Here is a 27,510-nt window from a genome sequence, read left to right on the forward strand (position 1 = left end):
TAATCCATTCCAGAATCTCCCCCCTTAATTCCTCCCTGAATATGCCCCCTCCCCCTGAGCCCTCCCTGTAAAGAGACCCTTTCTTTCCAAGCCTTCCCTCTTAACCCCTGCCCATCCCAGCTCTGCCCACCCTAGAAACTGCCCCCATCCCAGCTCTGCCCACCCTAGAAACTGCCCACCCTGAAACTTTCCCAGAATATGCCCCCTTGCCTCTCATGCCCTCCCTAAATATGCCCCACCCACCCTGAAACCTTCCCAGAATCTGCCCCCTTCCCCCTTAATCCATTCCAGAATATTCCCCTTGCCCCCTGAAATGTACCCACAATATGCCCCCTTACCCCCTGAGCCCTCCCTGTAAGAGACCCTTTCTTTCCAAGCCTTTTATTGGTATTTATTTTTATTTTTGAAATTTACCAGTAGCTGCTGCATTTCCCACCCTCGGCTTATACTTAAGTCAATAAGTTTTCCCAGTTTTTTGTGGTCGAATTAGGTGCCTCGGCTTATATTTGCGTCGGCTTATACTCGCGTATATACGGTAAATCAGTCATAATTTGTACCCAAAGTTCAACTTTACATGAAAATACATGCAGGAAAAAGGGAATAACATTGTGTCCCAAAATTTCTGCAACAGTGCCATCACAATGTCCACGTAACATGGTTTTGGAGTGTTGCAGTGGAGTAGCTGTGGTAATCCTCTGCTTGTATGTACAGTCATACCTCATGTTACGTTTACTTCATGTTACGTTTTTTCAAGTTCCATCTCGCAGCAACATGGAAGTACCGGAAAGGGTTACTTCCAGGTTTCGTCGCTCACGCATGTGCAGTAGCGCTAAATTGCACTTTGCGCATGCGCACAAGCACCAAATTGCGCCACGCACCTGTGCAGATATGGCACTTCAGGTTGCGGGCTTTTCATGTTGCGAACAGGCCTCCGGAATGGATCCCGTTCGCAACCAGAGGTACCACTGTATAATATTTCTTAAAATGTGGTTGTAAAATCACTCCCCACCACCACCATTGGTAGAGGATTCTTGGCAAATGAAACAGACTTCAAAGGGGCATTCTTTTTTTACAAATTCATTGGAATGCCCCTTACAGAATCATTAATAGAATTTGGCCAACAGCGAAATCTAAAGTGAATTTGGGGCCTCCTACTAGAGCAGGGGTGAGCAACCTTTTTCAGTCGTGGGCTGGTCCACCGTCCCTCAGACCATGTGGTGGGCCAGACTATATTTTTTTGGGGGGGGGAATGAACGAATTCCTATGCCCCACAAATAACCCAGAGTTGCATTTTAAATAAAAGGACACACTACTCATGTAAAAACACACTGATTCCCAGACCATCCGTGGGCCAGATTGGGAAGACAATTGGTCCGCATCCGGCCCACGGGCCTTAGGTTGCCTACCCCTGTACTAGAACAAAACATCTGAGGAATTGCGAGGGTTTTAGTAAGGCCACTGATTTGTTTCTTGGCAGTGGGTATCCCAGATATCTATTTTGCCACGGGATTTTGCCTAAAACAAAACTCAGGGTAATGTGGAGATTTTTCTCAGGACAAGAAAGTTTTAATAAGACGAGTGAAAACTGGGTCAGAACTTATCACTGCTCCTAACACTATACCGCAGGGGTGAAGAACCTCTGTCAGCTCAAGGGCCTCATTCCCTTCTGGTCAACTTCCCAGGAGTCACATGACAGTGGTGGGTGGAGTCAGGGGCAAATGTGGGCAGGGCAACAATGGTGAATTTAAGCTTTGTACAGTAGATTAGTTTCTCTACACACTTGGACACTCTATCCTAACATCCATCCAGACAAGCATGAGTTATTATCTGAGTGTAAGGACGCACACTCCAGCCTGGAATAAACACTCAAGTGAATAGAGGCCCATGAGGGATGTGGTCTGAGGAGAGAGGGCTTCACTGGGGATGGGGTGTAACATGGGGAGAGTTCAAGAGAAGCCTGCTCAGGGACAGCGGTTCCCCAGAGCCTTAGTATACAGCCTAAGGTGGGCTTGCTTGCAATATCAGCTCCAGAAAACCCTTGCTTGGGGCTCATCCCACGAAAATAATCTATAGGGGAGCTCTACTGGAAACAAATGCTGCACATCTGAAAACACATGGGAGGGGGAAGCCACCAACATCCATAATACGTTTTCACCACCTGCCTTCATAATGTCTTTTTTTAACAAAAAAAACCCTTATTTCATAATTAATATTGCTTTTAGCCTCAGTAAAACTGCATTAGTTTCGAACTTTGCTTTGGCAAGTACAAAGATTACTAGACCTTAAAAAAAAACCCACAGTCAAAATCAATTAGGGGAAATTTGATTTCAATCGACAGGATAAAAGGAAGGTAATATTCAGGTTCATTTTTGATTGTGATGATACATCTCACATATGGCCTTAAGTACAGAAAACAGTACTCGGAGGGATTCCGACAAAAAGAGAATTGCCCAAGGCAAACTAACCACATGAGTTCTTCTGATTGGTTAGTGCTATCATTAGTGCCACTGCTGTTTAAGAACTACACATGGACAGGACAGGGTGACAGCTAAGACTTTAAAGCCTATGTATTTTTCAAACAGCTTTTCAAACTGTTTTTCCATGACAGATTTTTTTTTCCAGCTCTATCATTAACTGCTGACAAGCTGACAGAATAAATACTTCAGCCTTTCAGAAACCATCTAACAATCTTCTACTTTCCCCACCACCCTGCCATGACACCCCCCACCCCGTCCACCACCATTTTTATTGGGGAGGAGGATATATTGGGAGAGGGTGCGAGTTGCTTAGAGTCTTACCTCATCAGTTTGGGTGAGGAGTTGGGCGAATTTCTCATGCCTCCGTTTCGCTGCTTCTTTTTGGGCGACAGTGTCGTCAGCTGCTGCTCATCTTCAACTGGAAATACAGGCAACCCATGATGAGGTTAGGATCAGCTCAGATCACCACATGTCATACAGGCGAAATAGCCAAAGAACACAAACACACAATTCCATTCACACACTGATACTTCACTGCTATCTTGTCTATGTTCAATAAAGACCAAACTGGTGTTAGTCAAAATAGATCAGATTGAAAGACGAGGAAGAGGAGGAGGAAAGAGAAGCAAAGTATTGACTGAAGAAGTTATGGACATGGTTTCATGCTTTCATAAAAGATCGCCCTTTTTTTTTCTTAGTTAAGCTGCGTTTCTGGAAAACGGAAATTAGTGTCCAGCTGCATACACCAAAAGATTCGGAATCTGAACGCTGAACGTTACCAGACTGCACTTTATTAAAGAACCCAATACCCATCGGTTCTGACTCCTTGAATGCCAGACCACAGTGTCTTTGTGAAGAGATGTGCAGCATTCAATGCCTTGATATTCAATGCTTGCAATAAATTAAAACTCTGCGGCTGCACATTGATCACCAGCACAACTCAGAACTCATCGCTTCACCCTTTATCACAAAAGGGGATGTTATCACAGGAACAGGTGGAACAAGACCAAATGATGGGAGAACTTCCTGTATAACAAAGGATGGGAATTATGGCAGAGGTTCTTTTGATGGGGATGAAGTGCACTTTGAGTGGAAGATCATCTTCTGAATAGTGAAACAATAACAGCCAACCACCTTAATATTATTAAAAACAAAACTGCCTTTGGCTAACACTACTGCATGAAGGCCTTCACCTCACCCAAAATTACAGCAAGTTTCTTTACAAGCTTGCAGTAAGTACCATATTTACTCAAGTCTAATGTGCCATCGAGTGGGACGCGGGTGGCACTGTGGTCTAAACCACTGAGCCTAGGGCTTGCCGATCGGAAGGTCGGCAGTTTGAATCCCTGTGACGGGGTGAGTTCCCGTTGCTTGGTCCCAGCTCCTGCACACCTAGCAGTTTGAAAGCACATCAAAGTGCAAGTAGATAAATAGGTACCACTCTGGTGGAAAGGTAAACGGCGTTTCCGTGCGCTGCTCTGGTTCGCCAGAACCAGCTTAGTCATGCTGGCCACATGACCTGGAAGCTGTCTGCGGACAAATGCCAGCTCCCTCAGCCTATAGAGCGAGATGAGCACTGCAACCCCAGAGTCGTCCGCGACTGGACCTAACGGTCAGGGGTACTTTTACCTTTACCTTTAATGTGCCATTAAATCTAATGTGCACCTCAATTTTCAGAACCTTGAAACCAAAAAAAGTATTTGCTGGCGAATGTAAATGTGCCATCAAATCTAATGTACACCTTAATTTTTGCAACGTAATTTAGCCAAAAAAGGTGAGCATTAGATTTGAGTAAATACGGTATTTAACCACTATTGTTAATTTTTAAGGCTCTACCATTTATCATTCTTAGTAGATCAGAGTTCTGACAGTTTAAAGAGTTTCTCTCTGTCAATGTCCCGTTTGAGAAATTTCCACAAACAAAATAAAACAAGTCTATTTCCACCCTGTAACTAAAAAAATAAAAATAAGACTAAATATAACTGAAGTGGCTGAGCCTTAGGTAGCAGTTGCTTTCAAGTTAAAAGAAAAAGAGCAACACGTACATCAATGAGAGTGATGTTATGAATCACTATGAGAACTGTGGCCAAAGAGCAGGACGAAAATTAACAAAAGAAACCAAGAACTACAGTATATGGATATTACAATGACCCACTTAAAAGGTAGATCTGATTTAAAATACTAATCCATTTCCACAGAATTATAAAATGCATCTTTCAAAAAACAAAAACACAAGGAAATGCCATTCTGCATGGCACAAGCACTGCAAAAGTCAAATTGCTTAATTTCCCGAAATGATCCCCGCCAAAAGGGATCACATAGGCAACATCACCACCATCAGTTTGATTGGGAGAGAGTTAAGCATGTGCTTTATGTTGCCACTGAAATCAATGGTATGTAAAAGCACTTGACTTCAGTTGCATTTTCACTGCTTCTAGGGAATTCTAATTGCAACACAATACATAAGAAATTGAAGAAGAAATAAAAATACGGCTAAAAACCATACAGCATCCAGCACAGCACATTACAACTGCTACAACAGGCAGAAAAATAAGTGGTCCACCAAGACCTTCAGCAATTTTCAACTGGTCCATTGGTGGGGGAGTGGGGAAGGTTTGGGAAACACTGTATTAACTGATTCCCTAATGAACTGCTTACTGACTGAAGCAATGAGCAGCACATATGGATTGCAAATGAATTTTAAAAAATTAAAACGACCATTCCTAAGTTACTACAGACCATGAAAAGCAAACAGCAGAGCCCACTGCAGCTGGCGCCATTTTAAAAACACCACACACACACACACACCTTTTTATTACAATTTTGAAGGGCTTATGCTGATTGGAGAAGTTCCAGACCAGGGAGCAGCAGCACCTGTACTTTCCTTTCTCCACAATACAGTGGTACCTCGGGTTATGTCCGCTTCGGGTTGTGTTTTTTTGGGTTCCGAACCCCGCAAACCCAGAAGTGAATTTTGCCGCACTGGTGCTTCTGCACATGTCTGCGTGTTCTGCGCAGTTTGCGCATGCGCAGAAGTGCAATATCGTGCTTTGCGCGTGCGCAAAATGGACACTTGGGTTACGTACTTTTCGGGGTGCGAACGGCACCCCGGAACGGATCGGGTACGTAACCCAAGATACCACTGTATGTCTCTTCTCTACTTAGTGAAGGACCTACCTTTTTTAAAATAGGAAGAAGAAGAATGGGGGGGGGGACAGGGGCACCAGTGGCACTTTTCTTGCTGCCCCACTGCAGGTTTACCAGATGGCAGAAGTGGGGGCAAGTAGCAGGTAGAGTCAGTGGCACTGAAATGCCCAGTCCCAATTTTGCACCTTTAAAAGCTGGGCCTAATGCTGAGTGTGGGTGGGGGAGGTATTATAGAGGGAAGCAGAGGCTGGTCACTACAGCTGCTTGGCCTGGTGTTCCTCCACTAAGCACCAAGTTTCAAAGGAATTAAAAGAAAGCAGGCCAGGCAATACCAACACCCTCACCATCTGGTGGGCTTATGGGAGGTACTTGTGGGAGATGCTCTGGGTTAGGGCCTGCTTCCTTGACCTCAGGCACTCTCAAATGCCTGGTGAAGAAGATGCATTTTAACTACACTTCCGGTGGCTTACAAAGATGATGTGTGGCCTGCCCTAGGAACTAAGTCCACCGCCGCTGAAAGTATCTTGCTCCATGCCTTTGCCACCTGCACCTCACTTTCAGATGGGAATTGGAGCAGAGCTTTATCCAACGAGATCTCATCACGACTATTCAGGATGCAAAAACCTCTAAGTTAGAGTGCTGCAATTTGCTTGCCGTGGGACAAAGCATTTGCAGGCAAGAAATTTGCACCAACTCCTCCCTTGTTTGGGCATCAAGTTAAATCTGTTTGAATTGGGCAAGCGTTTTGGGGAAGGGGGGGGGAAATGGAAACTCCCTTGATTTCTTCTTGATCCTCTTATCCCAAAGTAATTCACTTGACACATTGGGCAGTAGTTTTGTTTTGTTTTTACTATTTCGATTTACTTCTTATCCACCTTAGATACTTAAGACTAGAAAGGTGAGATAATAGTTATTTAGGTAAAGCATTTGGGGGGGGAGTATATGGGAGATGATGCTTCCTAAAGTATGTTGATCCCAAGACAAAATAGAAATTGGTGGTTAAAATAACACAGAGATGGTTTCAAACAAAAAGGGTAGTAACAACCAAATTTTAATTTACATGAACTAGATTTTGCTCTCGACCACTTGGCCTGGCATCCCTGGAAAGGTAGGCATCGGGATTCCTCTATAGCAGGCTTCCTCAACCTCGGCCCTCCAGATGTTTTTGGCCTACAACTCCCATGATCCCTACCTAGCAGGACCAGTGGTCAGGGATGATGGGAATTGTAGTCTCAAAGCATCTGGAGGGCCAACGTTGAGGAAGCATGCTCTATAGATCCCCCCCCACACCCCTCAAGTTTCTCACACCTCCAAAAGAATGCAAAACACTGAAAGCAAGCAGGTCTCATTCTGGTGTTTCCCCCTCCCTGAGCTTCATAAACTAGCTCTGGATCGGGCATCCATTGTGCCAGCTTAACTTAAGGTGACATAATTTACACCAGCTTTCTATGCTTAGTATGGCCCAATTTAATGTTAACACTGCATATTTATTAAACTGCCTTTTAATGAAAATGTGTTCATTTTTGCTGAACTGATAAATTATTATTGTTTGTTTGTTTGTTTGTTTAACTATTCTGGAAAATAAACTGACATCAATGCATGTACAGAATTACGGTACGGAGGCTTCCTTTTATCAATTCTGAAATACAGAGGTTCAGGAATTTGACAAAGAATATTGTAGGATCTGAACTCCAATCCCATAAAATGCAAGACCTCGGTTTTCTAGATATCTTTGATTGTAATACATAATATACAGTACCATCCTCGCAACAACCTAGAGCTTACTTTTGCCTATAGGCACAGCATTAAACGGTTTTAGCTTTTGAGGAATACTCGGTGTAGGAGAAGCATCAGGCATTGGCTAATGAGGCTTCAGATACTCTGATTAGACTGCAGTTTAGCTTCAAAGTCACAAGGATGTTTTAAAATCTTTGATTAGTCATATATATATATATATATATTCATTATTTCAATGACATAACCTCCAGACAATGTTTCATGAAGTGATTTAAGATGTGCTGGTAATTTTAATGGCCTTTGTGCAAAGGAGAACATCTGAAACAACATCTTACTTGGCTTTTATCCTCAATTCTTACTTTAAGCACATTCAAGAAAATGACTTCAAAGAAGCAGTGGTCAAGGTCTTTAGCTATTTAAGCTATTTTAATACGCTTATAAAAATAAATCTGTCACCTTCATTGTCTCATCTATGTCACCAACAACACAGTTAACAGGGGCTTTTAACAAAACCCAACTTTGCTGATCCCAAAGTAAGTTGTAACAGCTAACAAGATTAATCAAACATTAATGCAAACTTGTATACTTGCCAAGCTTATTGATGAAAAAGGTAAAGATTTCAAAGCCAGCCAAACAGGAAACACAAAACCAACCAGAAACCATTAGTTGACTAGCTATCTCGATTAAGGTATTAATCACTGCATCTGGAGAAACTCACATCTGCAAGGATTTAGCTGAGCATTAGTAATGTCATTTTCACATTGAAAACGCTCAGATTGCACAACCCATGCACAAAGCAGTATCGGTTGCCTGATGCATCCGGCTATGGGGCTACCTACAGAGCTCTCGGTTCAACCCCGGCTTTTTGTTCTGGTAATGGCAGCATTTGGAAGGTAGGCTGAGTGCCCTTTGCAGCCTGCAGTAGGAAGTTTTTCCATGCTCAGCAGAGTTAAGGGGCAGCAATAAGGCATTGTTGGGTAGAAGGAGGGTTCCTTTGCGGTTATTAACAAGCATAACTGGTTCTGGGACTCCATCAGTGGACTTCATGCCAACTACTGCATGGGTACATGAGCTCTTGGACTGAACTGAGCGGTGTGAGTAACTCGTTTTAGCTTCATTCTTTACTTCTAAACAATAAGGAAAAGTGCAAATTAATGCTTTGTGCATTAAAAAGACTGACCAAACTACACTGATGTATCGGGTTAAGTGGCAATCTTGGGCTTGCAGCAGTTGCCTCCAAACACCAGTCCACACGGGCTCTAAACTGCATGAAAAGGGATTCATTCACCAGGTGACTCTGGAAACCTCCAGCTTTTCATTAAACTTTTTCTCCATGTGCAGGTGGGTTCTGAACCTTCCCCTACCCCCCATCACAACTACAGATCCTTGTGCTGCGTTGTAGTCACCATGGAAGATTAAGCGTGCAGGTTTTTTTGGATCCTGGCCTACGTGTGTGGTCAGCTTCATTCATTCTAAAAATGTACTTTTGCAAAAAATAAATATATGAGGTTCATTTCACTCACTATGTTATCATCTGTAAGCAATAATCCCAACCTAGAGGATGTCCCTCCAACGCAATCTTTACTTCCCACATGTTGATAAAATCTCTCTCTCTCTCTCTCTCTCTCTCTCTCTTTCTTCATGGCAAAGGAGACAGATTCTCTCAGTTCACCCAAAATAACAGGGAAAGCATCTATGAATTTGCGGACAGAGCTAGGTAGCTCCATTTACAACGTTTTCAGGCACTTAATCATGAAATAAACTTTATTTAATGAGACTAAATGATGTTCAATCCTGGTACCCTGACTTAACTGAGTTGTGTATTGGACTATACAACTTCATCTTCAGGCTGCCTGGGTGGGGGGAAACTACTAATGTTTCTGGACTATTGCTAATGTATTTCCCTCCCCACCCCACCCTTTTGAAGATGCAAACTAAGAACTTTGTTTTTAGCTACTTTCCCCCAGCATTCCACCCCAGGCCTGTGTGAACAGACATGCGTTCTAATGGCATCAAAAGCCTAGTAGTGAAAGTGCTGGACACCTTTAAGGGGAGGAAGAACACCCCCCTTCCATATCACCAATGAATAAGCTAAATTCATTGGTGGAACAACAATTTTAGATTTTATTTTATTTGGTTGTGTTGTTATTTAGACATGGTTTATTTGATAATAATAATAATAATAATAATAATAATAATAATAATAATAATAATAATTTTATTTATACCCCGCAAATCTAGCTGGGTTTCCCCAGCCACTATGAGTGGCTTACAACATGTGCATAATTCTATATTATAGTGATTTGAGGTGCAACTGTCTTACACATTTACCTGAAAATAACCCCACTGTATTCCATGTGGCTTACGTACGTATTTGCTTGAGAGGAGGAAGCCCCATGGAGTAAGCATTTATAGGATTACCTTGTCAATTTAACCACCCTCAATTTGGGCACCTGAGGTGAACCACAAAATGGTGTCGTCCCCCATCCACCAAGGAAGAAGGGCTGAGTGAATATATCTACATCAGGAACAAGCGGGCGAATAATAATACACATCAGGAACAAGGGTGGGAGGAGACTAGCAGCCCTCCTATTTGCAAAGAGGCCTCTGTAGAGTTGGCATGGGGAAGGGCTGTTGAGGAGACAGAAGACCCAACAGATCAGGCTGTGGCAGTAGTGAGAGGGGTTATTCCTTGATGTCTGAATCTGCTGCCCCTTTGGTTCCTGATGCCTGAGGCAGTCACCTCGCCTTGCCCTATGGGTGGGCCAGCCCTGTACAAATCCATGTTATACTTGTGATCCCAACTATATCAAAAAGTGAAGAAAGCACATGAATTTTAGAGCAATGAAAGCAATCTTTCAAATGGTGGCTTATAAATATATTAAAATACTGGTAAAGAAAAGGGAGAGCAGGGCACTTGTGTGTGCTGATAAGCACGTATCTTTGTATGTACAGGAAGGTATGCAGAGTTCTGCAATCAAATAAGTAGCTCACAAGTAAATTACCGATTGGGGTGTATACATAGAACCCAGATGTCAACCAGTTGCTTTCTAGAAACAGGAAACATGTCTCTATCACAGAAAGCTTATCACATGCTATCTACACCAGATACATTAAAGCTTGAAAGGGTTATTCCGGTTTGCTTTTTAACAAATTCCATATGAAAGGCTTAATCCTGTGCCCGCCAAATTCAGGAGAAGGGGGGGGGGGGAATCAAAGTTTTCAACGTTAACATTTTGCATCTGCAGCCTTGCTCCAGGAGTAATTCTTGAGGGTGCATGCATGTGAACATGTTTCATCTAAAATATTATCTGAAAGACTTGCTTGCACGTTATCTTATGAATGGCAGTATCAAGGATGCAAGCCATGACCTTTATTTCTAGCAAAGAGTTAATAACACAGATGGCACCTTGGTTTCATATGAGTGTACCAACAGGCATCACTCCAGGAGCTACAACTAGCATTAGACCTAAAATGCAATGAAAATGATGCCTACCATCATGTACCCTTTCTAGTTTATACAAAACCCTTGGACAGAGAAGCAAAGCAAAGCAAACTGTGAAAAGACAGTGTGCACGGGTAGGCTAGGTATAAAAAGAGTAAGAGGTGGAGTTGGTGGAGCTGATGAACCCCAAAACGCTGAAAAACCAAGGCAACCTTTTCCAGGAACAGTCAAGCGAAGACTGAACATCCCTACCAGATACGGCCCTCCCTAGGTTCAAGAAGACTATAAGGAGAGCTCAGCTGGGTTAGAACAAATTTACACTTAATCTAACACCCTGTTTCCACCAGTGGCAAACTAAATGTCTCTGGGAAGCCCATGAGCAAGGCTTGAAGATAAATAGCTACTAGCCATATAGAGAAATACACACATTCTATTTGCCTTTTCGCACTTGGTTGCCAATCTGGTCCCCTCCAAATGTTGTTGGGAGTACAACTTTCATCATGCCTGACCACTGGTCACGCTGGCTGGCACTGATGGCTGTTGAGTCCATAGAGGTAGCAACAGCTCTGCACCGCTGCCTTTTATTGGTGTGGAGTATGAGATGCACAGCAGCTGTCCGATCACAGCTACATTAAACCCTGAACAAAACGCATGATGTGACCTCATCACCCAGCATGTTTCTCCACCACTCCTCCATTTCACTGGCTGCCACTTGGCAAGGAAATTCCAAGAGCACAATGAGTTCACGTCACACATTTTGGGTCGCTAGCCATTACCAGGAAGAGGGGGAGAACAAGATGCCAGGCCCATGTCTTTGGCGGCAGCCCACGTCTAAAGAAACTAGCCTCTATCTAGGTGTCTAACCCATGCATGTAGAGGGACATAATTTTGGTTATAACTAATTTTGGCTACGTAGCTCCTGCAGAAATCTCGTTCCAGAGGCACCCGGGGAAAGATGTCATTAAAGCTCAAGTTAAGTAAAGACAACTCTGGACTTTCATTGGAATTTTCTTTCCTTGATATTTATTTGCTACATTCAAGTTAATTTTAATGATAATCAAGTCCCCAAGCATTTTTTTTAAAGCAACCAATGTGGATAATTGGGTATTTCCATGCCTGTGGCACTCTGTGCTATATTCCCTTTGAATGTGCACTTGCCACAACTAAAAAATAGGGGGGGGGCATTATGTAGCTTTAATTTAAATGTAACAAGGCAGAATACCAGTGCAGCATTTTGAAACAAATGGCTGAAACTAGCTCCTGCATGATTTGCCTGGAAGCAGCGCCAAGAAGGCATTTAAAATAAAATGATTTTTAAAAAGGAAGAAAAAGGAACTCGCCCACTGCCAGCATCACTATTCTTTGGAATTGTTCGACATCCAATAATCACTGTGTCTCCAGATGCCTATGGAGTATTAATCTGCATTAATGGCAGAAACCTCATATTTATTTCTCATCCTATTCAAGCATTATGAGCCATGAAGCATAGCATAGCATAGCACAGCATAGCATAGTTGTGTTTTCCAATATTTCTACACTTGATCTTAGCCAAAAGGCCGAGAAGCGATGTGTTTTCCAATATTTCTTGCCACAGCCTACTCATAGACACTATTTTATTCCCTCCATCCAATTTACAGGTTTCCTACCTCTTCTGAAGGAACCAACAAAACCAAATACTAGGCTTCTTTTTTTCTGGCCGTTTACATAAAATCCCCCTTCAGCTATTCTCTCTGTTAAACAAACATGCAAGGGTGGAGGGTGGGTCTGTGAGAATCAGTGCCTTAAGCTCCACCCTGCTATTCTCATTCACCTCCATGAGATGCACAAAGACTGACTGAAGTGGGGAGCCCCCCTGTACTCATGCACCTCTGATTTTGGAGGGTAACAAGAACAATGACAGGGACAGGGCTAGCACGCTAATCCTCTTTAACACCCCCCCCCCCAAATCTTATTTAACATGCTTAGGGAATGTGCCTTTCTGGGTTACAATAAGCTACGAATTCTGAAACAAACACACACACACACAATGTTCAAGATTTCTGGTGACCAAAGTTCTGTTTGATTCAGGTGTGGGCAAACAATGAATGTCTTCCCATTTTTCAATGACAATGCCTATTTAGACTTATCTACTTATGACTCTGTGAATCAGGCATCTGAAAATACTCACAACGGTTTCTCCAAACTGTCAGCTATTGCTGTGATTTTTACCCAGCACCCTCTGTACAAGACAACAGATTAACCATTAGACTAGATATGTTGAAAATATACAGCTTCAACCTTTCCCCAGCTAGCTCAGAGCGATGTATGGATGATTATTTCAACCGTCAGCTGCCGCATAGACTTAAACCCCTGCACAATAACTCCTGGATTCATCTGCCCCTTGTCAAACTCACACAGCCTTACTTTGAATATACGTGGTATGGCAGTTTCACTGCGGATCTAGAATAATCCAGACGGCCGCTGTCTCTTTGTTAACAGGAAGTTGAGCTGATGAGTTTGTAATGCATTTCTTATCAAAGGTAGTTTAAAAAAATGCACTCAGTTGGTCTAGGTTGGAGTTTATCATATACTCAAAGAGAGTTAAATCAAAACATTTAATTTTTTGTTCAGAGAGAAAAATTCCTTGCGAGTTCCTTAAAAAAACAAAAACAAACCTTTCCAGTTATTTGTTCATACATTGGCCATTAATACTTTAGTTTATTTCCATTTCCCTAGCAAGATATGTAGCAAATCATTGATTATCAGAAATACAGGGTCATGGTATAAAGTGATCATTCTCTAAAACAGTCAATCTGAATGAAAGCGAAGGTTTGCAGAATTGTTTAGGATTGATGCAAGAATCTGTGAATTTCTTTTCCCAATGAGAAAAACTAGGAACATTGGTTGCTGCACTTAAAGGTTTGAAAATATCACTGTCAGGTCTGTGAAAGGAAAACAAGTGTATCCAACAAGGTGAGGAGACCAGAATTGTACACAGTATTCCCAATGCAGTCACACCGTAGTTTTGCATAACAGCATTATTATATTGGCAGTTTTATTGTCAACTCCTTTCCTAAGAATTCCTAACATGGAATTTGCCCTTTTCACAGCTGCCACATGCTGGGCCAACATCTTCATCAATCTATCCACTCTGACACCCAAGGTCTTGCTCCTGGTCAGTCACCAGATCCCATGAGCATATATGTGAAACAAACAAACAAACAAACAACAACAACAACAACAAAATGTCCGAACATGCATCACTTTACACTATTTTTTGTTGAATTGCATTTGTCAATTCACCACCCATTCATTCAATTTGGAGAAGTCCTTTTGGAGCTCTTCAAAATCTCTTTTTTTGTTTTAATTGTCCTGAGCAATTTAGTCTCATCGGGAAACTTTGCCGTCTCACTGTTCACTCCTAACTGTAGATCATTTGTGGTCAAATTCCAATACTGATCCTTGGGGGATTCCACTTTCTTCATCTGTCCATTTGTTCCTGCTCTATGCTTCCTGAAACTTATCCAATTCCTGATTCACCTCCGATCTTATTCCTTGACTACTAAGCTTATTGATGAGGTACTTTGTTGAAAGGTTTTTGAAAGTCCAAGTACACAATGTCAACCCAATCACTTCTGTCTAAATGTTTGTTGCCACTGTCAAAGAACTCTAATTGGTTCCTGAGACAGATCCTGCCCTTGCAGAAGCCATACTGGCTCTACTTCAGTAACGCTTGTTCTTCCATATACTTGGTTGTTTTATCTTTAACAATACCCAAATTTCCTGTGATAAATATTAAGCTAACCAGTCTGTAATTTCCAGGATCCTCCCCCCACCCCCATTTTAAAAAATGGTGCTACGCTGGCTACTTTCTAGCCACATTTGAGTTATTTGAGAACTATCAGGTAGATGCCATCTGGCCACAGTAATTTGTCAGTTTTTATTTTGCCTTTAGGCCTCTGACTCCATCTCTCATTGCCATAATCTGCCTCAGTTCCACTTTCTCTTGCTGCATTTCTATGTATGGCTCACCTCATTCCTCACTTCTCCATCTGGTGTCTCACTGCTGAAATTTTGCAAAGCATAATGTATACTGCTGGCTCAGGGCTGGGTCTGGTATCAGCCCCAGAATCATTGGGAGACCTCTAGGGGGTCTGTGCCCTAGAAAAGCCCATGGGCACTGATAACTACCCTGAGCTTCCTTGAGTGGTGCTCTCAGGTACTGTGGGAAATTTTAAATGGTGGCGCATAGCCAACAGGTAAGCCCAAAAGCACAGTTTCCAGCAACTTAATAGGGGTCCCATGTGCAGCAGCTTGTTGAGGGCCCCCTCAAACCTGAAGCAGCCCTGATCAGGATCCCAAATGCTGCACATTATTCCCCTTTTAGTCGCTCTTCCAGTGGTAGGTCCTTGTAAACCCTGGATGTTCTTGTCTAAGGGAAGGGAGACCTTTCTGCTCATATGCAGGGTTGGCTGTTGCAATCAGTTAAACAGACAATAAAATGACATTTCCCCCACAATGCTCATTATATCAATGACTAGGTGGCCAAAATTCTCTTTCCCCAGTTCTCCAGCAAACTATCTAAAATGTGAGAAACAGTTGTGCACATGCAGAAATGGTGGTGCCAGTAGCAGAGCACCAGTTGCAGGATGCTGAAAATGTACACAAATGACATTTTTGCCGCATAGTTGGATTGGCCTACATATTATGCCCTTATAGGTAGAGACATAAATTTGGGTGCTCAAGAATGCAGCCATCACTCTGCTTTCTAACTCACATATGCCTACACTAAACGTTAAGTACTAATTTGTGGGAAATTAGAATCAAGAACAATTTCCACTCTGGCACTTTTATGGCATTATTGAACCACGCATATTTTGGGACTTTTGTCCTCTGATTCCTTCATTTTGCCTTTTCAGGCCTTTCTGCAGTGCTGACTTCCTAGTTTATGAATCACTGTCTGTTTATTCAAGTCATTAAAGTGCTATTGGCAAACTGTCCAATGAAAGCTTTTCAAAGATATCAGGGGGCATTTTTCTCTGTCAGCTTGACAATCCATACATGTCCATGCCTCCGTGGTATTAAAATGTTATGATTAAATTCTGTGGATGAAAATTCTACAGCCACCCAAACACTCACACATTAGTACTATTAAAATGGAACAGAAAGTTGTTTTGAACAAGGCCAGCTCTACCATTAGGCAGAATATCCTGACTGCCTCAGGCAGCAAAGGCAGGGCAAGTGCACAATAACATGCCCTCCAACATTTCTCCGATGAAAATAAGGACATCCAACCATACCCTCCAACATTTCTCCAAACAGGAATGTCATAAGGAAAAGGAATGCAGGTGGCGCTGTGGGTTAAACCACCGAGCCTAGGGCTTGCCAGTCGGAAGGTCGGCAGTTTGAATCCCGCAACGGGGTGAGCTCCCGTTGTTTGGTCCCAGCTCCTGCCCACCTAGCAGTTTGAAAGCACGTCAAGTGCAAGTAGATAAATAGGTACCGCAGTGGCGGGAAGGTAAATGGCATTTCCGTATGCTGCTCTGGTTTGCCAGAAGTGGCTTAGTCATGCTGGCCACATGACCCGGAAGCTGTCTGTGGAAAACGCTGGCTCCCTCAGCCTATAGAGTGAGATGAGCGCCGCAACCCCAGAGTCGTCCGCGACTGGACCTAGTGGTCAGGGGTACCTTTACCTTTAAGGAAAAGCAGGACATTGTGGGATCAAATCAGAAATCAGGATGGCTCCTGTAAATCCAGGAGTGTCCCTGGAAAATAAGGGACTCTTGGAGGGTCTGCAATAACAGCCTCATTTGGAAGAGCCCCAAAATGTCTACACACTCAGGACTTTATTTGACTTTCCATGACCACAATCACCCTATAATTACTGGGGGGAGGGGGAGCCTGCCTGCCTAGTAACATAATATTTAACCCGAAAAGTTAAATATTAGAACTTTGTATTATGAGCTAGAGTTAGACTCCACCCACTGGACTCTCGTTTGTTCTGCTGTTCAGTTTCAGTTTTGTTCTCTGCCCAGTCACCAACAAAGAAGCATTTTGGGTTGCCTAATTAGTTTATTCTGCAGTTACTATGAAGGGAAGAGCAGGACTGGTGCTTACTGCTAAAGGGTGAAATAAAGAGATAACTTAGTGATCTGGAAAAAGCCTACACTAAGTTACCCTTTGTTTTAAAACATTCATTAGACCCTTTTCTTCTTCTTCTTCAGTACTTGATGGCAAAGGATGAAAACAGCCCTAGAGGAATGAAAGCACTGCTGTGCACCCTACAGTTAGCTGGGCCGTAAATCAGGTCCAATTTCTGATTTCCCCAAAAGCACAAGATATTTTCAGAAAAACCAACCAAGCAACCAGTAAAGTAAATAAAAAAATAATTCAACTGATTCCACAATGAGTTTCCAATCTCTCAATAGACCTCTATATAGCAATCAATTTAAAAGTTTTTCCTTGACTGTCCAACAAGAAGGAAAATCTGAAGGTCACAAATATGACTAGAAGCAGGAACCCTCAAGAAGGAGTTAACAAACCTATTATCAAGTATTTTTCTCTCTGCCCTTCCCTACACTTGTAGTATGGACAGGTTTGTCTTTTGGGTGGAATTTGAGATACCCAATTCTATATTTCAAGAGGGTTAGCTACATTTCTTAAGGTTCTCTACGATGCACAAATTCACAGCCAATGTGGGGAGTCTTCCTCAGACAAAATATATGAAGGCTTTTCCAAGGTCATCAAAAGCATTTCAATAACACTTAACAATACTGTATTTCTCATAGAGTGTGTACATATATCCTTAAATTCAGGCAAATATGTTTTCTTAATCTAAAATAGATGTTTGTTTGTTTGTTTTTCAATGAATGGCACCATCTCTTTTCCAAGACTCTTTTGTAAATGTAAGTTTTCAAACCTGTCTTTTAATGTATTCATTTAATAATAAGATTATTGCTATTATTATTATTATTATTATTATTATTATTATTATTATTATTCCTTCTTAAAGCTTAACAGTCTCAGGCTAAGCTGTAGGGTTAAGATTATTTGCACCTACATTTTTGGGTTTTTTAAAACTGAGATACACAAAGTGTCTTTCTCTTGATATATAGCTAAGAAAGACATCCCCTGTCCTTTGTCTTGTTACCTGAGAGAAGGTTTTGACACCAGCTACAGGAAACATGGAAGCAAGGAGTTGCAGCATCAGAAGCATTACTGGGAACGGGCTGTGATTATGTAGTTCTGTCAAGCTGTACTAGTGATCTGTCCTGCTGCTGTTGCCTGCTAGACACTAATGGAGGTTGCACCTTTGTGGCTAAATGGACTGCACAACGATCAATCACGTTAAGGTCAGTAAAGCTTCCAACATGCTCAAAATGCGGAGCTCACAGGTGGATCATATTTAAAATGGAATCACCTACAACCCACCAGTTACTTGTACCTGGTGCCGTTAACTATTTAAGCTCACCCAGCCTAACCAAGTTTATGTGGGTGAGCATAAATGAAGATATATACAAGTACCTTGTTGCCAAAAAGAAAAAAGAAAGAGGGGGGAAGATGGGAGAGAGAGAATAGGGCCCTTGGTGATTGTTCTGTTCGCCTGGATTTAGAAGCCTTCTGTTTATTGTATACAATGTATTTGACAGGAAACTAAAGTTATTTAGTAGAGAGGGAAAAGGTCCAGCAATACACACATGGATACTTCTCTATAGCACTTAGCTATAAATCTGGAGTCCAGCTCAAAACTCCTTTCTTACTATCAGAGACTGGAATAATTCTACCCTGGACAATGGGAGAACATACCAGTAGGCACTGAGACCACAGATGCAGACAAATTTTTGGGAGCTACCTTTAATCCTTGCCTGAAACAGGACACACATGGTTGATTTTCATTTTTTTACTACCGTGTTTCTCCTAAAATAAGACATGGCCATAAAATAAGCCATAGCAGGATTTCTATGCATTTGCGAAATATAAGCCGTTCCCCGAAAATAAGCTATGCCCCGAAAATAAGCCATAGTGATGCGGCACCTCCCATTAAAACAGCCTGGAGAGGTGTGGCTATGCAGCATACCGATACAATGCGGTTAAAATAAAACATCCCCTGAAAATAAGCCATACTGTGTTTTGTTGAGCGGAAAAAAATATAAGACGGTGTCTTATTTTAGGAGAAACACGGTATGTACGCCTGCCTGCCTTTCTTTTTCCTCCCCTGCTCTCTTTTATCGCTTTCTGTCTTGCCTTTCTCCCTCTCTTTAACAACTAAGAAACTGAAAAAAGAGAAAACTCCACCTTAAGAGTGCAGGGCCGGCCCATGCATGAGGTGGACTGATGCAGTTGTCTCAGGTGGTGGAATCCTGAGGGGTGGCACCTATGCCTGCCACTGAAGAAGTGGCAGCAGTGTCTTCTAGCAAGATTTTGTGGAACTCTCACAGTTGCTCACAAGATCTCACCAGAAGCTGCTGCCATGCAAACCCTAGTACATGATGCTTCAGTGGCAGGGGTAACACCTTCTTGTTTGGCATCAGGCGACAAAATGGAATGGGCTGCCCCTCTTACACTGGGTGTGATTCACTTATGGGTTTCGATCTACAACTCCACTGAGTTTTCATTTCAAACCAGTAATAAAACATCTGGATCTTTTTAGCAGGATAATGAGGCTACCTGAAATTCACCGTTATCAAGACCCGTGAGACAATCCAATCATATTACTGTATCAGCTCTTGGGGGGAATCTATTTCTTACTGACTTTATTTATTTAGCTTTGCAAAATCATTCCTTATTATTTTGGCATTGAGTGTAGTTTTATGCTAAAAAAGGCTAAGGGCCACTTAACATATTTTTTTAAAAAAAGCCATATTGGATGTACACCCAAACCTGTAAAACATGAATGCTGTAAGCAGGTCTTTGCAAATATGTACATCGAACAGGGTACTTGAGCTGGAATCTGTGGCTCACTATCAAGAATGCACTGGGACAAACCTGGGTTTGTTGCACAAGGTGTGATATGTAATAAACTGCATCTCTTGTCTGGGATACCTCAGTTGGTAGAGCATGAGACTTTTAATCTCAGGGTCGTAAATTCAAGCTCCACATCGGGCAAAAATATTCCTGCATTGCAGGGGGTGGACTAGATGGGTCTCGTGGTCCCTTCCAACTCTATGATTCTATTATTATTCTTCCCAGGTGAGCATCTAGGCTTTTAATACCCTTTTTTCAATTCTGCTACTTTTTATTTGCCACTATTCACAGTATCCTTTCATGATCTCCAAGACCAAATTATATGTCATCTGTGTGCCATAAGTAGAGGTATCCATGATTCCCCCCCCCCCGTAGTTACGGGTTATTTCTTCCCACATATGTTCCTCAAAGTCTGAGCATCTTCTGAAAAGTGTTGTTAAAGTACTTTATTTGAAGCAGCTTCCGGTGAAGAAGCATTGATGTTTGCCTGAGCACATTTGTAGAATCAATGCACTTCTCCTTTATATATGTGTTGGCTCCTAGAGCCCAAAATTAAGGAGATAGGGTCAGGTTGTTTTTTATTTTTATGATGATGATGGTGGTGATGATGAAGATCAGTGCTTTTGTTCTGAAAAAAAAAATGTTTAGGGGTTCTCTCATTTTCCTACTAAGTTTGGCCTCATTTTCCTGCCACTCAATGAGGCCAAACTTAGATTCACAAAATGTTTAGGGGTATGCGTCCCCCTGTGTCCCCCCAGAAAAAGCACTGATGATGATGATTGCAGCACCTACCCCATGTTACGTTACCTATTTGATATGGTTCTTTGATTTAAAAATACAGGATTATGGAATGGGGGGGGGGGACTGAAACAAATGCTAAGATTGTGTCACATGCATTTGGTTGTGTGGCGTTCTTACTTGAGCCAGCAGTATGGAGTAGGTCAGCAATTAAAAACAAAACAAAACCCTACAGCAGGCTTCCTCAACCTCGGCCCTCCAGATGTTTTGAGACTACATTTCCCATCATCCCTGAGCAGTGGTCCTGCTAGCTAGGGATCACAGGAGTTGTAGGCCAGAAACATCTGGAGAGCCGAGGTTGAGGAAGCCTGCCATACAGTTTGTGAATCCAAGAGTGATTGTTGATCAATCGAATTTCAAGCAAAAACTTTGATGGGTAAGCAGTTTATCAGGGGGTGGGATATGTCCTTGCTATTTATGTTTTGCAATTTTTTATGTGAAAACAATTCAGAACTTTTTAAAAAAAGAAAAGGCGATTCGCACAAGCAAATGAGGCAAACCACTCAAAAGCCCAGCCCACCATGCACAAAACGGATTCTGACAATGGATGCTATAGTCAGCTCCCAAGGATATTATCAGCTGGCATCAGCACACTGGTCTAGCAAAGAGGTTTTGATGTACTATAGACTAATATGGAGGGTTTGGATTATTTACAGAGTGGGGCCAATGAAGTTAGCCCATCTCTAAAGCAAGCGCTGGTTTGAAATACAGGCTGTTGTTGGTTGTTACTGGTCATTTAGGTTCAGCGGATCTGGCAATTTTCACATACAAATCTTAATATATAAATTATATATATATATATACATCCTTCAAAAGGTTATATAAGGAAAAGGTAAAAGTTGCCAGTTCAGAGCACGCAACCCTCTGAAATATTTGTTTCCCTTTAGCAAAGCTCTTTTGGCTTCCTGCCAAAGGATGACCCCCTGACTGTTAAGTTTCAGGGGCAACTCTATGCAAGACACTGTATAGCAGGCTTCCTCAACCTCGGCCCTCCAGATGTTTTGAGACTAGAATTCCCATCATCCCTGACCACTGGTCCTGCTAGCTAGGGATCATGGGAGTTGTAGGCCAAAAACATCTGGAGGGCCGAGGTCGAGGAAGCCTGCTGTATAGTGATTGTAACTAATGAGGAAATCACATATTGAATGTGCTCCATTTAGCTACGCGACGGCACCATGAAGGCAATTTAGACTGTGGGCAATACTTCCTACCCTCACTCTGAATGGATTAATACTTCAGCGTGCGCACACACACCCCCTCTAAACTCACAGACAGGGGCAGTTTTCATACTGAGGAGAGTTTCAGTGAAAAAATGGCCCTTTTTGGCTCAGCCCAAGATTTGCTTACATATGTGGCATAATATAAATATTTATGTGCTTGTATGTACATTTAGACAAGTGATAGGCACGTCTAGGTTTTCAAATGTGTTTTAATTGGGAAAAAAGTAATTCTTCTTCTGTCTCTCTGTTATGATTCTTAAGGTGGCAGCACCATCTGCTGGTATTATCTAGTAGTCTGAAGCTACCCCTACAATCTTTTTTCTTTACTTTCCCCTTAATGTCTTTCATGAAATATACCCTAAAACAGGCACATTTCTTGGCCACCATTAACGATAGGACTTTCATTAACAGCTTTCAAACACAGCTTACTCCATTACCTCGGTTACATCTTCCACGAAAGGAAGGAAATCTTAGTAGCTCCGAAACCTAATACTGGTATGGAAAGACTGGAAGTCACGACAATTAAGCATGCAAACAAGTAGATAAATGAATTATCCCATTTCAGTAAAAGCTTGCAATTATAGATGCCATTGGATTGGATACTGAAATTAAATAGCCTACAGCTCATGAGTAGAGATGGTGGGGATTTTCATATTAATTGAGCTTTATTGCAAACTCTGCAATATTCGTCACTCATTTTTCCAGCTGCGCAAGCCAGTCAGGTTTCTTGCGAGTATCAGCAATATTTAACACACTTAACAACAATGCTTTTGAACCCAGACCATTATATCAGTGATACTCTGGGGTTTGGGGGGGGGGGGATAATTGTTTTGGAGTTAGGGTCTGATCTGATGTGCTAAAATGTGTATTCCCTTGAACTGTGCTTTAGCGAGGTGAAGACGGTTAGAGTCATTGTTAGATTTCTCATCCTGTCTCCCTACCAATATAGCTCTATATTACATGGTGGGGTAGGGGAGAGAAGGCCAGGCTTAATAGTACTAACAGATTATACAGTAAATACAGTAAATTCATGGTGAGCTCTGGCACCTTTCTAGGAAAAATAGCACTGGGTAATCCTATCAATGAAATACCTCACTAATTAACGCAGTGTTGCTTAGCAGTCTGTGCCCTGGGACCAAAAGTATCATAATTAGGTGCATGGCAGATGGAAAGTAAAATACTATCTATACCACAAATAACCATGTTATGTGGTGGGCCCAGCATTATCAGTTTTAGGCTGGGTCACACTTTACTATTACACTATGCAACTAAAGGTCAACAGAAGAAGAACACAGCATTGCAATGTTTGAAGTAGAACTATACAGACGCATGGCTCCTCAGTAACACCAAAAACGAAACAAAAATCCAAAACGGTTAGAGTCAACAGCACAAATGAAGATCAATAATTGTGTAAACTTTAAAAAACAGCAAAACAATATGTTTTGTTCAGCTGCAAACACAAGCCTCACTGAATTCATATATATATATATATATATATATATATATATATATATATATATATATGAATGAAAGGGACACATCAAAATTAATGTGATACTACAAGACAGACCAATTACAATACCTCTGGGGGCATGCAAATGGCTACTTGACGATGGGCATTGAATAGTAGCAGTACTGTAGGTCATGATATCCATTACAGCTGTCAGGAGGATAGAAAACAATAATGTTATTCTCACAAACCACCCAATCGGGCCGAGGTCATATAAGGTTAACAAAAGGCGAACTGCAGCAGTCCAAGTTTGAGTTACATCCGTGCTGTCAAAAGACCAGCAGATACAGGACTGTAAACCCCACCCCTGGAAATACGTTACGAAATATGAACATTTCTTTTTCATGATTACAAGATGGTGGAAGGGGGAAGTCAGAAGAGATGGCTTGCATTTCACAGAAACGCACTGCACCTCCAACACCTGAAGGCCAAGATTTGCCCACATTCAACTGTGTCCCAGAATGCAGGCTTTTCCTTTATTCCATAAAATTCATTGACAACTCAACCACCCACTACCTGCACAGCCTCACTCCTTCATCTCCTTATCATCGTCCCAGTTACATTTCTTGGTTTGACACTACAGTGTGATGAAACATTGGGATCCATCTTCTCCATATATTTATATTGATTCCTGACATACACTATTACAGGCTTCAGTGCAACACAGTTCCATTTTCTTCTAAATAAACCCACCAACACCAGATTTGTCAGTGAATGTATTAATGCAACAAATAACCCCAATTATAAATACTGAAGATTAAATCTGTAAAATAATAGTAAAAAGTGGCAATAGAGGAAGGCAGAACTGAAGCATATTTCAGCAATATAGAGTAGCAGAACATGTGCGGCCTATCATTTTTGGTAAATGACGGCAAGAGAAAAAAGGCAAAGTAACACAATAAAATGGAGCTATGGGTATGTGATAGCTAAATCTGATTACATTTGCAAAAGAGAGAGAGAGAGAGAGAGAGAGAGAGAGAGAGAGAGAGAGAGAGAGAGAAAGCTCTTCCATAAAGAATATATTCTAAAACATCCACCAAAGTACTTAGTACTTTGGCTAGAATTGATTGTTATGGGGGAGCCCAGACTGGCAATTTCATGAGTGGAAAATAAACTGTAAGCTAAGAAATCTAGCAGTGATAACTAATGGCAGTGATACTTACAACGGCGATTTGATCTCTAACAGAAAAAGTACTCTAAAGGATGGATGTATGCAGCCCAGGTCATTTTTCCATATAAAAACAAAATAGGATCAAGGCACTTCTGCGAAATAACAAACGGTTGCTATACGTTTCCACTGATTCAATCGCTAACAAAAATATTACACCGATAACACAAGAATGGCTCCAGAGGGTAGCAGCAGACTACTTATGATTGTGACATGAAGGAAGGAGAGTGTCATTTCACATATATCTGTGAAATGTGATGGTGCGCTTTAAAACTTATGGAAATGATTCTTCCCTCCCTCCTCCTTTTTTATAAACAAACAAACAAACAAACAAAAACCTATGTCAGAACAATCCCCTAAAACTTCATTCTTCAAATGAGTTGAAGTACAAAGTGTGGTTATTACGGGTGTGCATGGAACATAATGGGCATTCCCTCTGCAGAAACTATGAGGCAACTACTGGATTGGGCTGCGCTGGGGGTTTGTTGGATGAATTGTTAGTGCACTTTGATTTAACCTGAAGGATATACAGGCTCGTCTTAAGCCTTCTTTTAAAAGAATTTTAATTTCATGTGATCATATTTTGGGCAATCTAGCTCCAACTAATTTATTTGTTCTTTGAAATAGAGGTACAGGAGAACAATGACAGCAAAAACAACTGGCTTGTTTACCGAAGATACGAAAAGCAACAACACCCCCCACCCTACTGTGCAGTATATGCTAAGAGACTTCTGAATTCCTCCTGGATAAAATGTTAAGGCACTGGACAGTCTCTGGAGGGACATGTGAGACGTAAGCCTGGGGGCTGACTAAAAGCCTGAAGGGGTTCTCAGGCATTTCCTCAAGCTAGCGTTGCAAAACTTGTGATGCTTTCTATTGACCCGTCTCAAAAGAAGGAATCTCAGGGGGAAAAAACTGCAGAGGCAAAAACAACAACAACAAAGGCAATGATTAATAAAATCAGTCAACATTCAAAGCTTATGAAGAAAGAGAAATTCATAAGATCTGCATAAAATACATTTTTGCCCTGATTCCAGGCAATGGGTTTGGGATGCATGTTGAAAGCTTTTGCTAATGTTATAACTTGCAAGCAGATTGGCTTGATTACCTTAAAACCACAGTCTATACGGCAGGGGTGGGGAAATGGGACTCTTCCCACCCTAACGCTGCAGACCAATCTGAGAGGTGGGCAGGGCCAGCACATCCACCTGTCATTCATGTGACGTCATTCTGATGCCTGGTGACAATTTCAGAGGGGCTTGCTGTCAGCAATGATCAGCTGATCAGGGCTGACAGCAAGCCCCCTTGAAGGCATGCTGATTGGCACTGACAGCAGCAAGCCCCTTTGAAGTTGTCCATTTGCAGACACTTTTTTGGTTTCAAAACAGTGCCTACAAACATTTTTTCCTCTGCCAACAAGCAAAGCTATCTGCAAAGTCGGCCTGCAGAGGAAAAATGCCCATTTGCAGGTAGAGTGTAAAACCTTCAAACAGGCAGCCTCAAAGGACTGCTTGCCAAGGAACAACCATGAGCACATTTTAAGCTCCTGGTTGTTCTCTGGCAATCACATATTTACCTGTCCCACATCTGATTTCACATATTGTCTGTTTGTTTAACCATGGCATGAATTTTGAGAATATTAGAACAGCATACTTGGATAGGAACAAAGGACCATGAAGTCAACAGCAGGCAGCAGTGGCAGACTTTGGGCTCTCATATTTCAGCGACACCCTGTGTGATGCTAAGATTTGGTGCCCCACTGCTTCTCATGTTCCATTCGGCAGCATTTTTGTGGCACTCCCTGCAGTGTGGCTGAACGAGTAGAACTATCCTAGAACCACCTCTGTGGGCAGACTTCTACTTTGCACCTGGTGCAAAAAAAAACATACACTTAGAATGAGAGAATTCTATGTCCCGGATTTTGTTTTGAGCACCAGAGCTGAACAGAGCTGAATACCCATGCAAACATCAACTCATGGTTACCCCAGGCTTCCTCTGTTTCAGCATCATAATTTATAGCAGGGAGTGGGTCTTTTGGTTGCTGTTTCTGCTAAACAATTGGGAGTCAAAATGCTTGATAATCAACTGCAAATCTCTCAAGAGATCTGTCAACAGAGCCAGATCTACCTTCTGCCTACTCCATTTTCTTGCCCAGTATCCTGTTCCCAACAGTGATCAACTTCCAGTAAGCCCACAAGCTGCAGGGCACATTAAGCAACAGTCCTCCTTCACTCTATGCTCACAAGTGTCTCTTATTCAGAGGTGGACTGCCTCTACCTTGGGAAGCCACCCTGCACTCAGCTCTCCCCTGTAGCTCCCAGAAGCTATCAGCATGCTACACCCTGGGAACGGCTTTGACTGGCTGGCTAAAGCAGGTGAGGGTAGCCGATGGGTCTCAAGCCCTCAGTGAGATAGGGACTTTCCCTGCATGTGAAGACACACTCCCATTGAAATGGATGGGCTTTGTAATTAACTCTGTAAAAGAAACCATACATCTGAACTCATCTGAAAGAAAAATGAAACAAACTTGATTTGACAATGCAGCAACTAAGTTGCGAGAGTATCTAAACTCAGTGATAAGCAGCACATTTGCAGAAAGAGGGGAATGTTGCAGATTTACTCTAATACTGCACAACTGAGGGCAGAGAACCATAAAACACGTCGGCCAGGGAGCATGAGGCAAGATGGGCCACTGCAAATGAAAGGGGAACTTGCTCTGGGGCTGGCATTTTTTAATAGCAGCTCCAAGTTTCTTAAAACCTGTAGTTATATCATTGCCTAGAAGCAACAGTTTTATTTAAAACAACAACAGCAACAGCCCTTTTCTAGAATTTCTGACGGAAGACAAAGTTGCTGCTCAGTTCTGACTGGTACTAAAAACCCTGAGCAGCTGTGTTACCACACAGGCAGTGATGGGGAAATGCTTTGCTGTGCTGCAGTGACAATGCGAAGCAATTTGAGTTTAGAAAAATAAGGATAATGCTGTGCACACCGTGGAGACAGTGACATCTAATGCAACCAATGTCTTTTACGCAAGAGCAAGCAAGGAAAATTGCACAACAAAG

The 27,510-nt window shown here is 42.0% G+C and overlaps 1 protein-coding gene across 14 annotated transcripts in view; it reads right to left on the bottom strand.

The window, feature by feature from the left end:
- Positions 1-27,510, bottom strand: part of LOC117046593 (calcium-activated potassium channel subunit alpha-1) — a 588,284-nt gene that overhangs the window by 125,951 nt on the left and 434,823 nt on the right. For all 14 annotated transcript variants that reach the window (XM_033148697.1, XM_033148690.1, XM_033148689.1 and 11 more), the window contains one exon: positions 2,799-2,895. In XM_033148697.1, the coding sequence (XP_033004588.1) occupies positions 2,799-2,895 (97 nt within the window). The remainder of the gene's footprint in view (positions 1-2,798; positions 2,896-27,510) is intronic.

Source organism: Lacerta agilis, chromosome 5, assembly GCF_009819535.1.
Source record: "Lacerta agilis isolate rLacAgi1 chromosome 5, rLacAgi1.pri, whole genome shotgun sequence".
Taxonomy (NCBI): domain Eukaryota; kingdom Metazoa; phylum Chordata; class Lepidosauria; order Squamata; family Lacertidae; genus Lacerta; species Lacerta agilis.